General features: G+C 38.6%; 1 protein-coding gene across 6 annotated transcripts in view; it reads left to right on the top strand.

Annotated features, from left to right (window-relative positions):
- ULK1 (unc-51 like autophagy activating kinase 1) overlaps positions 1 to 13,858 on the top strand; it is a 130,850-nt gene that overhangs the window by 100,139 nt on the left and 16,853 nt on the right. Inside the window, exons 13-22 of one of the 6 annotated variants that reach the window (XM_089686140.1) lie at positions 1,425 to 1,596; positions 4,085 to 4,142; positions 4,300 to 4,386; positions 4,545 to 4,667; positions 4,840 to 5,003; positions 5,868 to 5,951; positions 7,166 to 7,213; positions 9,257 to 9,510; positions 10,270 to 10,463; positions 13,037 to 13,152. In XM_089686140.1, coding sequence (XP_089542266.1) covers positions 1,425 to 1,596; positions 4,085 to 4,142; positions 4,300 to 4,386; positions 4,545 to 4,667; positions 4,840 to 5,003; positions 5,868 to 5,951; positions 7,166 to 7,213; positions 9,257 to 9,510; positions 10,270 to 10,463; positions 13,037 to 13,152 — 1,300 coding nt within the window. The remainder of the gene's footprint in view (positions 1 to 1,424; positions 1,597 to 4,084; positions 4,143 to 4,299; positions 4,387 to 4,544; positions 4,668 to 4,839; positions 5,004 to 5,867; positions 5,952 to 7,165; positions 7,214 to 9,256; positions 9,511 to 10,269; positions 10,464 to 13,036; positions 13,153 to 13,858) is intronic. The other 5 variants (XM_089686141.1, XM_089686143.1, XM_089686144.1 and 2 more) reach the window with 5 other exon arrangements.

The raw sequence follows: 13,858 nt of genomic DNA on the forward strand, positions 1-13,858 counted from the left end.
TCTTAAGCAGCATACTTTGCAGAATCTTAATTTTACAAACTGGGATAATAAACCTACTCTATCCAAGCTTTGTCAGTATATGCCCAGTTAAAAAAATCTTCTTCGCTATACCTTTTATGACTGTCTGGGTAAAACAGAAACAGATTGGACAGTTACCAATATTGCCACCTTTTTTCTGTTCGGTAACTAGTACAGTGAAGAAACTGTTAAAGCGTTCTTCATTATATGGTGATAGAAACCCAAAAAAGCAAGTCAAATATATTTTTACAGTCCTTGGCAATCACCTAGCTCCTACGTGATCTTGTCACTGCTAGTTTTCCCACTGTAATAATTACAACGATATATTTATAATTATAAAGTTATAAAAAACAGAAATGAAAAAAAATTGGTAGCATCTTTTAGGTGTGATATTAAAATAACAAATGTCTTATGTACCTGCTCTGTGTAATGGTTTTGCACAGAGCAGCTCCAATCCTCTTCTTCTGGAGTCCCTCGCCGGTGCTCTGGGGTCCACCCCCCTGCCAAGGGTGCTTCTGAGCATCCATTAAACACACAATATGGAGCTTGGACCCGCCCCCTCTCTTCGTCACTGACACTGATTGACAGCAGCGGAAGCCAATGGCTCCTGCTGCTGTACCTGACCCAATAAAGAGTGAGAAGCAAGGCAGCCTCGGCTCTCGTGCATATATAATGTTTATGTTAGGGTTTTTTTTTTTTTTTTTTTAAATAAATATTTATTTTTTATGATTGCAAATACATTTCTTCAACATTTGCTCAAAAACTGTGCAACATAATAAAATAGTAAATAAACTTCATAAAAACTACTTTCTTTTTTTTTTTTCTTCCTTTAGATCACTGGTGTCCAAACTATGGCCCTCCAGGTGTTGAGGAACTGCAAGTCCCATGAGGCCTTGCAAGACTCTGACATCCACAGGCAAGACACCGAGAGGCAGAGGCATGATGGAACTTGTAGTACTTCAACAGCTGGAGGGCCATTGTTTGGACACCCCTGCTTTAGATGCTCTGCTTTCATAAAATACATACAGTAGTTTGGGGGTCAAAAAAAATGGGCATTTTGGCATATGTATGGGAGAAAAAAATAGTGGATAAACTGGTCTGCCAGTGAAAGGGTCATAGTATATTCAAAAGCTGTGATTGAGTTGTTTTTGGCTCTTACCATTTTTGCTACACAACATATTTTAACATGCAGTGAAATGTATATGTAAAGAATCCTATATAATATACAGTATGTGAAGGTGAATTAGAGCAGTAAGGTGAGTTAGAGCAAAAGTACATGCCTTTAGAATAAAGACATTGGAGTGGGATACCTGTTTTTATGTGGCTGTATGTCATTAGGATGATAATGACACAATAAAATTGTGACTTCTATTAATCAAGATTTGTTTTCCTCCCTTTCACATTAGCAGTCACTTGGAGAAATGCAACATCTACAGGAGAAAACACTGGTTTCCCCTATACCTGACTCTCCAGGCTTTCTTCAGGGCTCAAAGGAGTCTGGTGGAAGCAGCAGCAAAAACTCATCTTGTGACACAGATGATTTTGTTATGGTGCCTGCACAGTTTCCTGGTTCTCAAGGTTTGTTTGATACATTTAGATAAAAATAGACAAAATAGTATTATTTTACATATATACCTATCAATCCAGTGAAAGAGGTCTACAGTTAGGTCTGTCTTTGATTTGCAGAAATGTTTTGTTGAACATCCTTGTGTTTTGCCTTGATCATAATAAGGCTGAGGCTCTGCTGCGGACTATTTTGTGCATTTGGGAGTTGTAGTTCAGCACAGATAAAAGCAGACCACAAACTATAGCTGAAATGCCTTGTAAATAAGGACATGATAGGACATTTGTACAATTTTACTGATGAAAAAACTCTCACTACAGAAATACACAAAACATTGCAGGCTTTTTTTAAGACTACTGTATGTGCACTGCAAACAGCTGAATTATGACCTAGTTGAAAGACTTTTCACCTTTCCTTCACCTAAAGAGGCTACCTACTGTGGTTTAGGATTACTTAGGGATCACCGATAAATTCTGTTGACATTAGCAGAATACGTCGGTGACAATTTGGTGTTTGCTCATTCTCTGAAGCGGTATCCCACAGTTCCATGCTTTGAAAAATGAAAGTGTATGCTGAATAAAGCCAACACTGTTTTGAAACTCATGTCAAGTTTTATTGCTGTCTTTGTTCCTGCTAGGGAGATATCCCCTCACTATTTGTCCTGGCAGCAGCTGCTTCCAAGATAGTAAATTTGAAAATTTTGCGTTGACATCAGAACATAAGTAGAATGGAAGTCTTCTAATGGGGATACTTGTTCTGGTGCCAGCTGTTTAAAAAAAGAAGTTCACGTTTCAGTAAAAAAGAAACAAATTGTCTCCAGTTGGCTTTAAGACCAAGAACCAAGTGATCAACAACTGGAGTGCTGGGCTGTGGAGGGGGCGGGAGTAGCTGGCTCAGGTTCTCAGTGGCTCGCTGAGAGGCTGAGCCAGCTGCAGGCCAAGGCATCTGGGTGTATCCCGACTATATGGTCGGGATCTTTTCAGAGCCTGGAGCACCTCTGTGATGTCAGCAGACAGTGGGCTTAAGCCTGCTGTCAACTGAAAATGGGTGACAGGAGTGCAGAATGAACTGCACTCCTGTGATTCATTAAAGAAATATAACCAAAAAAAGCTTTGGCTATATTTCTCCCTTTTAAGAGGGGATTTCCTTCACAGGTAGGTTTTCTTTCACTTCCTGTTTTGTGAAGTGGACATAAAGTCAAAGGAAATCTCCCCAATGGGAAAAAGAAAAATCTGTGGGCAATTTTAACCATTTGCTACTTTATCCAATACGGGAAAAAAAGTTTGGGCATAAGATATATATTGGGTAAGGGTTTGATTTACTAAGCTAAATGATGCTGTTTTCTATCAAATCCTGACCCATTCCCAACATGGGAAACTAGTTGTAAGCCATTAGCCTCTTTTACCAACAGATCAACTGTTATATAAATGCAATGGCAGAAGTCCTGCACAATCTTTCTGTAGGTTTTAATTTTCAGTTTAGTTGAATAATTTAATGTTCTTGGTGATTTCTTTCTGCCTAACAAGATGTGCCTAGGGCAGAAAAATGGAGTGTAGCACATATTTCCAAGAAATTGATAGACATTTTGTGAAAAGCTTTGTTTAACTGCTGTTTTTAAGAGCCAGCTGTCTTCGCTATGAATTACCTTTCAATAGCTGGAAAGGGGTTAAAAAGAAAATGTATTGTGAGAGGCAGCATGAAGCATGCAGGCTAATAGGACAATTGTAATGCTTTTGTTATTCTGCTTGTGCCCCAATGATCTGCGTTGTTATGTGGTACTAGCTAATTATTGCAGCTCAGACCAACCGTAATAATTAAAGTCTGGTTTGTTTCCCAGGCAATTAAAACAAAGAACTTGATTTTTTTTTTCTTCCCTTCCCAAACCTCCTGAGATTAGTTGGCAGGTGTGATTTTCTAGGAATTAAGTCTGTCCAGGGGCTAGTTGAATGTCTTGGAAAGATTTCAAATGTTTCTAAGGATATTATTCTGATAAAAGTTGGTGTAATATATAACTTGGAGCAGCAGGTATAACTGAGTTCATAAGATTTCTTACAGAGACCCTGTGGAGACACTTTGAGGGTAGAACAAGTTAAAGAACATTAGCCATTCTATGCTGTTACTTAGGTCTTTGAGCTGGCCAGCTGCCACATTTGGAATGCTAAGATTAGCTACCAGTTTATGACCTTCAGTTTTAGGTCACTGTTGTTTGGACTCCATGTTCTAATTTTATAGCTATTGTCATACCCAAAACCATCAACTCGCTTTTAACCATATGCAAGGATCTTCCCAAAAACATTCAACTAGCACTGAGGCATGATGTTTAAAACCCAATATGGAGAGAGTAGGCATTGGTGATTTAGAGAAAATTCTACCGATTAACATGAAACTTATATCATGTTATATAATGGGTTTTGTGGAAGGACAAATAGAGCTGCAATATTTTAACTCGCTTTTGATTCAGTTTTGTTATAGCTTTAACTAACATAATTCTGTATACTGAAGGTGATATTGCTGAAGCTACTACAAGCAAGCCCATCCAGGATACTTTAATGTGTAGTGGGTAAGTCTAATCTCCATTGATTTAGTGCTATGTCCTTTTATAGAGTAACTAAATTAATAAATAAAAATGATTGGATAAATAAGAGAAATAATTGCACATCATTCTTATTATGTTATACTGACATTTGTGGTGTAACACTGTCTTCACTTCTTATTAGTTCTTTGCTGACATCAACTGGCCAGGAGAGCCGAGCTCGAACTCCTTCCCCTACACCTCTCTATAGCTGCTCTCCCAGCCCATCCAGGTAGGAATGATCACCCTGCTGTTTTGGCAGAGAAGAAATAGACTTTTTGTAGCATTAACTTGAGCAAGTAACTTCTTTGTATTATTTAGGAACTTTGTTTCACTTGTATTGCAGCCTTAAGGAAGTTATAATATAATGACTTTGTTGCTCTGTTCTAGACTGTCTCAGACATCAGGAAGTAGGTATGGCCAGTCAGTGCCCATTCCAGTCCCAACTCAAATTGACAATTATCGGAGGATAGAGCAGAATTTGCAGTCGCCCAACCAGTACACCCCTCAGAAGTAAGTCTATATATTGACTATGTATGTTGACAGCTAGCACACATTGTCTGTCTGTTTTGCCTGCTATACACAATTGCACAGTTTACTTTATTTACGATTTAGTGCATATACTTTCTTTCATATGTTTTAGTGCATACGTATATGCTAAATATATTTAAGTAATTCATTTTAGATTGGTTCCTTTCAGATCTGGCATGGTGAGAAAGTCCAGCAGTGCCAGCCCAATCAATTTCATGAGGGCTGGGAATTCTCCTCCATTTGCTGTAGAATACACCGCTGCACCAGCTAGGAGACTTTCGTTTGGAGGGGCAAAACCATACATTCCCTCTCCACAGGGTAAGCTAGCACTGTCACATTCAGTATTTTCTTTCTGCTAACTGTTCCCACATATTTTTTAATGCTCTGGCTGTGTTTTGCTGGCCTTCTTACATGGACTGTAGTTTTATCCTACAACCCATAAAACCTTCTGGAAGGTTACTTGGCTTCAGCAAAGATCTGTACATTGTAATGGCTATGCCTGATATATTTCAGATTGATTAAAGGTAAAGAATAAAGTAAATGTTTAATATGCTACCCAGTTTAACTTGGTGAATGCCATCTTTTACCTAATGGTATATTAAGGGCTCGTTCACACTTGACTAATTTCTAACTCTTGCCAAATGCCCCTGTATCGTTTGACAGGCATTTGGGAAGCATTTTTAATGCTCCCCAAACACCCTATGCATGTTTTTGAGGCGTTTGATAGGTGTTTGCCAAGCATTGAAACCGCACCACAAACGTCTGTAATGAAGTTTAATGGTATTAACGCTCCGCAACCGCCTCGCAAACTCCTGACAGGCGTTTGAGGAGCATCACCATAGACTTGAATGGGAGGCTTCAACTCCTGACTGGACATGAGGCGTCAATTTTGCCACGATGCTGAAGTTTCAGTGTGTACTGCACTGTGTGCTGCCATGTGTAGAAATTTCATAGGCGTTTGAGGAGCATTAAAAACGCTTCCCAAACGCCTGCTAACAAAGCTAGTGTGAACTTAGCCTTAGACTCCACATGTCTCATTACAAAATGCTTCCATGGGATGGCTTAATTAGGTAAAATATGTACACGCTTTAATGTTGCTATTGGTGTCACTGCACAATGTACGTATATTCTATGTAGATTATGTATTAATACTACAGCATGAATAAATATATTTTTTTTCAGTGGGGACTATACCTGAGCAACCTGTGCAAGACTTTAGCAGCAGTCCTGGAGGAGCAGAACACAGAAACAGGAGCCCTGTTTATGGTATGCTTGGCAAACCTTTCAGTACATTTAACAATTCGTTAATACAAACATTGAAAACTGAAGTTTGAAGTTTAATTCTGAACTCCAAGAACATGTTAAAGACACAAATTAACTCCGCTCTGTATTCATGAATTTATCATTCTGAGTTAAATATTACAACACTATAGTGATACAGTGGAAAAAATACCTACTGGTAAAGCAGCTTTTTTCTGAAGAAAAAAAATTAAAATAATAAAACATAGTGCCATAATAACATATATCTCTGTAAAACAACAAAGCAACAATCAAGTCTAATAAAGTGCTTTATGCAAAGTAACAAAATTATTTGTTTCCACAATTCATATAAAAATAATTGGCCCATATCAATCCACACACAGGAAACAAATCTGTGAAAGACTAATCCACTTGTACACCAGTGTAAATATCTTATCACAAAGGGTGCTATTAAACTGTCCTCTGTTTCACCATTATTTAGAAACAGACTCGCCAAATATAATAGACCCCTTTTACTATACACAGGTCAAATAGATATTTTACATGAATGTCCAGAATTCCCTCCTCCTCACTCCAAGCAGATGCTCTCCATCAGATGCGTATTAAGCCAAGAAATAAAACATAACTAGGGGTACGCACAGTAATCCTAGGTTCACACCTCAGCATTTTCTGCAGCGTTTTGCAAAAACGCACTACAGTCCATTTAACATAATTTCCTATGGGACACGTTCACATCTCCGAATTTTCACCCGGTGAGTTTTTTGGAAAGGGTCAGGGACTTTTTTTGTACTGCAAAAAGTTGCGTTTTTGGTTCTGTAGACTTCAATGGAAATGCTGCGTTTTTGCCGCATTTTGTGTTTTAAATTTGCCTAGCAACAAGAAAAAAATTTTAAACCGCAAAGTGCATCAAAAACGTCTGTGCAAAAATGCACCGCAAAACACAATGCAGAAACGGATCAAACGCAAACTTCATAGGTGTGAACCTAGCGTAAGTGACATTAGCAGAATACAGCTAATTAGCCTCTCTATCCCAGAATATATTCACTGAGATGCCCATAATTGTAAACCCATTCTTATCAATCAGTTAATATCTTTATCCCAGAGAGGGGATTTAAGCCAGACTTATACAATAATAAGCATGTAAATCTCAGGGCAGGACAGAAATAAAAATCAGCCAGGTAAAACATTTCCCTTATATGTATTTATTCTTGTGTATTTAGCATTTGCCTGCAGTCCAGCTTTAAAGAAGAAGCAAAGCAAAAGTGAAGGTATTGCCTACTACAGCAATGTATGATGTTTTTGCTGTTAAAGAAACAACAGATCTGCCCACATTATACTTTGCTTTAAACAAGCCATAGATTATACAATGGGTGGAAGGAAACAAAATTGTTTGATTCCCCCTTAATTACAGCTAGTGTTGATGTGGGAACCTCTCCCGCTGCACTATTGTATTCTGTCAGTGGGGAGCCTTCGCTGTTAGCAGAACACAATGATCACTGCTAGTGGCTATAGCTGTCAGCAGTGATCACATGCAAAAACTCTGACAGCCTGGTTGTACTGAAGTTGATTGATGGATCGACTTCAGTATGAACACCCTGCCCATAGATAGATCGAATTTCAACTGTTTCCTGCTGAACCAGCTGAGATTCAATCCATCTATGGCCAGCTTTACTTGAACTTTATGACTTCTTTTAAAGCGGTAGTAAGCCATAGCCTTTTTTTTTTTTTTTTTTTTTAATAAACCTTCAAAACAATGGCATAATGTGCTAGTATGCATCACATACTAGCACATTAGGAAGTACTTACCTTAGAAAGAAGCCCTCCAGCGGCACATTGTCACCGCTGACAAGGCTTCCATCTTCACCTGGTCTTTCTTCCAGGTTCGCATGCTCCAACCTTCTGACTGGCCGGGCAGCGATGATGTCACTCCCACGCACCACGGAACTCTGAAGGGACGGCACAGGTTTGCTGTCCCTTCAAAGTGCATGCCACGGATCACTAGCTGCATGCAGTGTGAAATATCTCCTATAAACAGTGCAAGTTTAGGAGATATTCACTGTGCCTACAGGTAAGCCTTATTATAGGCTTACTTGTAGGTACAAGTTAAAAAAAAAAAAAAATTTACTTGCACTTTAAAGCTCAGTGAAAATTACAGTTTTATTTATTACTTAAAAGTACTTGTATAGCGTTGTCAATTTATGCAGTGCGATATATATTGTACATTCACATCTGTTTTACTTCATTTAGAGTCTTATTTATGTTCAGATAACCCGGTCTTAAAATAAACACAGACAAGTCTTGTTTAGCATTTGACCAAGTTTTAACATTTTATTTTTAAAGGCTTCAATAGAGACTATAATTCAAAACTGCATAAGGTATTGTTTGCTAAACTGTAGTTAATGCTGTGTCACTGGCATTCTGAGTCATCCAGTGAGTCAGCCCTTTATTCATGCATGCACAGGCACATTTGCTGTCAACACGCACTGGTATTTTTCCAGCACTAAAATATGGACAGTTCAGGTGAGGTTTCTTCAAAAATACTTTGCCTGACCAAAATTAAACTGGAATTTAAAGATGTTTAATCTGATTATGTTTTTCTTTCCCTGCTCCCCCACAACATGCTAGAAGCATTTTTAAATAAAAGCATTGCTTTTTGTTTTTTTTTTTGTTTTCTTGTACTTTTTAGACTCAGCATCATCATTGGGTTTTTTTGCTTTTCTATGCATTGCGGGCAAATCGTGTCCAGTGGATGGAGCTGGCAAGGGGTTGAACATAGCTTCATGAAAACATTATAGCACCCTGCCTCAGTACTTTTTCCTCAAGAGTCCTCAGCCTTGATGCTTGCAGTGAGCTGTCTTTTGGAAGGAGTTATGCAAATAATCAAAATGTCATGATGGATGGAAGTCAGTCTGGAGAAGTAGGCATTCCTAGGCAGACTGAATTTGCATCCAAACTGACCTAGATGATACCTACATGTGATGTTGAACCTTCATGATTGAACTGAAATCTAATAAATGAAAAGAGTAGGCAAGAAATAATATAGCTAGGGAGGAAGGGCAAGCTGATACTGGACATCCTCCAGCTAGGTAATGAACTAGGCTCTATTTAATTTGCAACAGCTTCTAATGCACACTGTGGGAAGCTTAAAATGTGCAAGACTGAATGTAAGGCTGGAGTTCAGCTAAAATTGCATCTGTACTGAACAAGAAATGTATAATTTAGTTTTACAGTTTAATTTTAGCCAGTATGTAGAAATTATTCTGGATTTAATTGACTAAAGTATTAAAATGTAGGTTATCTGTATTTTCCAGGCGTTCCAGCACAAAGCTCCTGTGGAATGGGATCTCGTCACAGCGCTCCTAATTTGTCAGATTTACAACCATGCCGGCAGAAAATCAAGAAACAACTTTCAGATCCCATGATGCCCAAAGACACCCAGACAACGCAATGTTCCCCCCAACAGATCCACAATCTGCAGCCCGCCCGTTCTCTTAGGTCCTCCCCCAAATTCTCTGAGTTCATGCAGAGAAGCCCCCTTCCTACTATACTGGGGTCACCGACAAAGGTGAGTAAAATAACAAAACTGTAGGATAGAGCAGTCATTTTTTGGGGATCTTAAAATAAATCGCTTACAATGCATGATCTTGGGAATCTGTCAGTACACACACATACACAAAAAAAAATAGACTAGAACCGCAGTTGGCTTCCTTAAGTGGTTGTAAATGTTTAAATATACTAAATGAAGTGACTTGCCTCAGGTGATACACAGAGATGAAACACACCCTCATACATAAGTTGTACATGTGTATCTGTAGCAATTTTTCCTGTACATCCTTGTAAAACTCAGAGATAAAAAGGATTTTTTACAGACTCACAAAGCAGGGGGTGGGGATCTGCAGTTACATGCTGTACAAGAGCTCTGAGAGCTGAGTGTAGGGAAGGGATACACCCCCTTTCACACAGAAACAGAGCAGGTGAAATAGACACCTCTTGATCATATTCAAAGTCGTCCATTCTTGTCTTATTGGGGCTTTTAAGATGCGACACATCTTCATGTTCTGAGTATTCCATTTTTATCGGTTTCTTATTATCAAGAGAACCAGTTATTTTTTAACTAGCCATCGACTAAGAAATAATTAAGATCAAAGGGCTGCTCTGTTCTGTGTCCTTTAAAAAGTCAAGCCCCAGTAAACCATGTGGTTTTCTAAGATTTCTATGCATTTTTTTTGTTTAAATAAACTTCCTGTCTTTCTAATATTATTGTTCAGGAGGAATGTGAGTCAATAATATATTTTTCATTCTTTTTTTGTTATGCTTGTTGCAGAGTATATCACCATTTGAGTTTCCCAAGCCAGGCAGCTCCCAAAACTTGCTAACTCTTCTCACTCAGCAAGGAATGATGGTCCCTCCAACCAGGAACAAGACTCTCCCAGACTTGAAGAACGCGGTTCATTACCAGTACCAGCAACCTGTTCTGGGCCTACGTCCTGTGGAAGAAGGGAAAAGTCCTTTTGGCAGGTAAACCTATAGAAGTATAGGCCTTTCTTTATATGTCATTAAAGGATGTTGAGATGGGTATATTTGATGTAACTAGGTCTGAATGATTTATGTGATGGTCTTGTCACCACCTCTTAAAGCCCATATCCCTGCTCTTCAACCCCCTGATTCTTTTTTTTTTTTTAATTTAAATCTCTTTAAACATACCTTAAAGTTGAACTACAAGAATTCATCCATATTGTAAAATGTGAAGGCATACTATGAGTTAGGCCCAACGAGGTGCATGCCATCTCCTGGACTTATCGTTTTCATTTACATCTGACAATGTTATGGCGCACTAGAGGTAGCTATTGCTACCCTTCTGACACTGGACTCAGCTCCTTCAGGTCTCAGCTCCTTTAGCTGTAGAGTCACATGCAGCTGCTGTGCCCGCCTCTACCCTCCTCCTGCTCAATCACAAACCATATTGTATTATGTGAACTCCTTCACAAAATATAAAGGTTTCTGTGAATGGGCAAGAGTGGGGAGGGATGGGCAGAGTGCTGTGCATTAGAAAACAGCGTCTCTCCTTGTCAAGGCCCCAGGAGATTTCCTCTCCCCCCAGGTGCTTCATAAAATCGTCAGATATAAATTAACAGGAGGTGGAAGGCGCCTCATTGAACTTGACTCATAGGGGATTATTTGCTAAAACTTGTGCAAAGTCTGGTGTAGCTCTGCATAGAAACCAATCAGCTTCCAAGATTCATTGTCAAAGCTTAAATGAACAAGCTGAAGTTAGAATCTAATGCAGCTATTCATAGTAGCCAATCAACTTTTGACGTCAGCAGCTTTAGTAAATCTTCCCCATAATATGGCTGCACATTTTTTAATGTGGCTGAATTTGTGGAGTTCAGCCTTAAACCCAGCAGTCACTTTATCCAGTCAGGTGTTGATTACCACTGGAAATGTTTTTTAGTAATTATGCCCAAGGCACATAGTTGTAAAGCTATCAAGATAAATTGTCATTACCTTGTAATTTGAAAAACATTAATTGAGTACAGACTGTATTTTTTTAAAGACACTATCCACAAGAGCTACACTTGTAGCAGCATTTTTCCCAGGTTGATTAGCTTATTTTTAACTTTACAGATAGGTCTGGGTAGGCTGGCAGCTACGTTGAAGTTTAGTGATGAATATTCAGGAGATAATAGAGTATTATTATTATCATATAGTATTTATAAAGTGCCAATAGTTCGCTCAGCGCTGTACATTACAAAGGGGGACAGAACATGTGACAGAACAATACCAATACAATGCAAAACATGAGGAAATTGAGGGCCCTGCTCTTTCAAGCTTACAATCTAGGAGTGGCATTTATCAGTTGAGCCAAAATGGATACTATCGCCAAGATAAAACGTGCCTTTTGTGGTTCAGTATACTTAAACAGATGCAACTATGTGAAAATCATTATATTTTAGTGATATATTAAGTACAGAGATATTAACACTTAATAGTTGCATATGCTGCAACTTTCTAGTTCCCAACCTTTATTTCCATTTTACTTGCACCTGAGTGTCATTTTATGGTTGGGGTATGACAATTGCAATAAGATTGCCTTTGTGTTCAAATATTTACATATATTGATTAGGTGAAAAAAGTGCAGCTACAAATGATCTGAAGATAAAATCCAGCACAGTCAATGCAACTCTGGCATCAGAGATACACATCTCTGGTTCAAAAGAGTAAACTGTAAAGGTAACTTTTTGCCGGCCAGCCATAGGTAGATTGGAAGGAAAATTAAATTTACAAAATTACATTTATCATGCTAGAAAATAGTACCATATTAATCTTTTAGGATTTTATTAGAACATTATTAATCTTTTAGGATTTTACTAGATCAGCATGGTGAAATAAGTGACATTAATTGCAGTGTAAACAGCCAAAGGTTGTTTTGTGTGGTCATTTTCTCACTAATGCTGGCCATATACTGTTAGAAATTCACTTTTAGGAGTGGCCCTGTCGGCCCCCTCCTATATCTTCACTTAAAAAATTAGTAGTCACTGTTTGGTTATTCTGCCAAGCACCGCTGACCCAGCGGGGGGGTTTGCTGTATAGCATGAATTGATTAAACTTTTTTTTTTTTTTCTAATACTGTATCACAGGTTTGTGATAGGATAACTAAAAGCTGTTACAGAAGTGCGGTTGTATACACCTCAGATTATTATCAACCCTACTGCTCGGAATGTTTGTTCCAGGTTGTTATATGAACTCTTATCTGTGTCCTGAAATAATTCCACTGCGAAGTAAAGGATGAATTGCCACATGCTGATAACCTGTACAGTTATCTGTACAAAACATTTATTTTCATAATGAAGTATTGTTTACTGCTAACATTAACCTTAGCAGACCCTTTATATACAATGTTGTTTCTCTATTTTCTCCTCAAGTGACTTATGTGTTTAATGTGTTTATATGTTAAACTTTTTAAAGACTCCAACAATATATAATCATGTTTCCGAAGCCTAAAGAGAGCTTAAAACTTGATATAGAATACAGCAGTTCCTTCACTTTGGGTTAAAACATGTCTGAATACATATATGACGTTTTTCCAACAGGTCTCTAAGCACAGGCAGACTCACAGACCTCTTGCTTAAAGCAGCATTTGGAACACAGGCTACTGAGATTGGGAGCACTGATAGCCTCAATGCAGAGAAACCCATGGAAATAGCAGGTGGGCATAATGCATGATGTCTGTGTTTACTCTGGAAAATATGTATACTCTTAAAGTCTATCTCCAGAAAAAGTAAAAATCTCCCTTGCAGTGGGGCTGCTCTACACTGCAAAGTTTAAATGCTTTTTTTTTATGTCTGAGTGACCAGGATGATCCCCTGGGAGTTAGCACTCTCTACTCATCTCCTGCACTCTGGCAGTGGATGGTCCCTTGGCTTCCTCACCTCCAGTACAGGACTATGAGCTCTGCATTGGACTTTATGACATCAGAGGACTTGCTGCTGCCAGAGAATAGGGGATAAAAGGCTGCAGATGCTGGTCTTACAGCATCCGTCTCCGGGAGCAGAGGACTGGGTAAGTAAAAAGTGCTTTTGGCAGCCCCTTAGACCTAACAAGCATTTTTAGACCTAAACGAAGATATTTACTTTTCCTGGAGTTCAGCTTTAACTTTCTGTTGGTTTAAATGCATAGAACTGTACAAAGATTGCTTTCACTAAAATGTGTTCCTTTTTGTTGCCTTGTTTCCATTTTTTAATTCATACTTTAAGCCTGATGCCTACAGATTTCCTCTTGGAGAAAACTGTATGCACTATATATTACATTCTTATACATATGAATTGCTGCAGTGGGCTGTGTCATCCTTTTGCCTTTTGGGCCACTTCTTGCATCACTATGTGTATTGCCCTAGTTCCCATAGCAGGCAGCTT

The sequence above is a fragment of the Staurois parvus genome, unplaced genomic scaffold (assembly GCF_062004578.1).
Source record: "Staurois parvus isolate SC_StPar_1 unplaced genomic scaffold, SC_StPar_1.0 ptg000392l, whole genome shotgun sequence".
NCBI lineage: Eukaryota > Metazoa > Chordata > Amphibia > Anura > Ranidae > Staurois > Staurois parvus.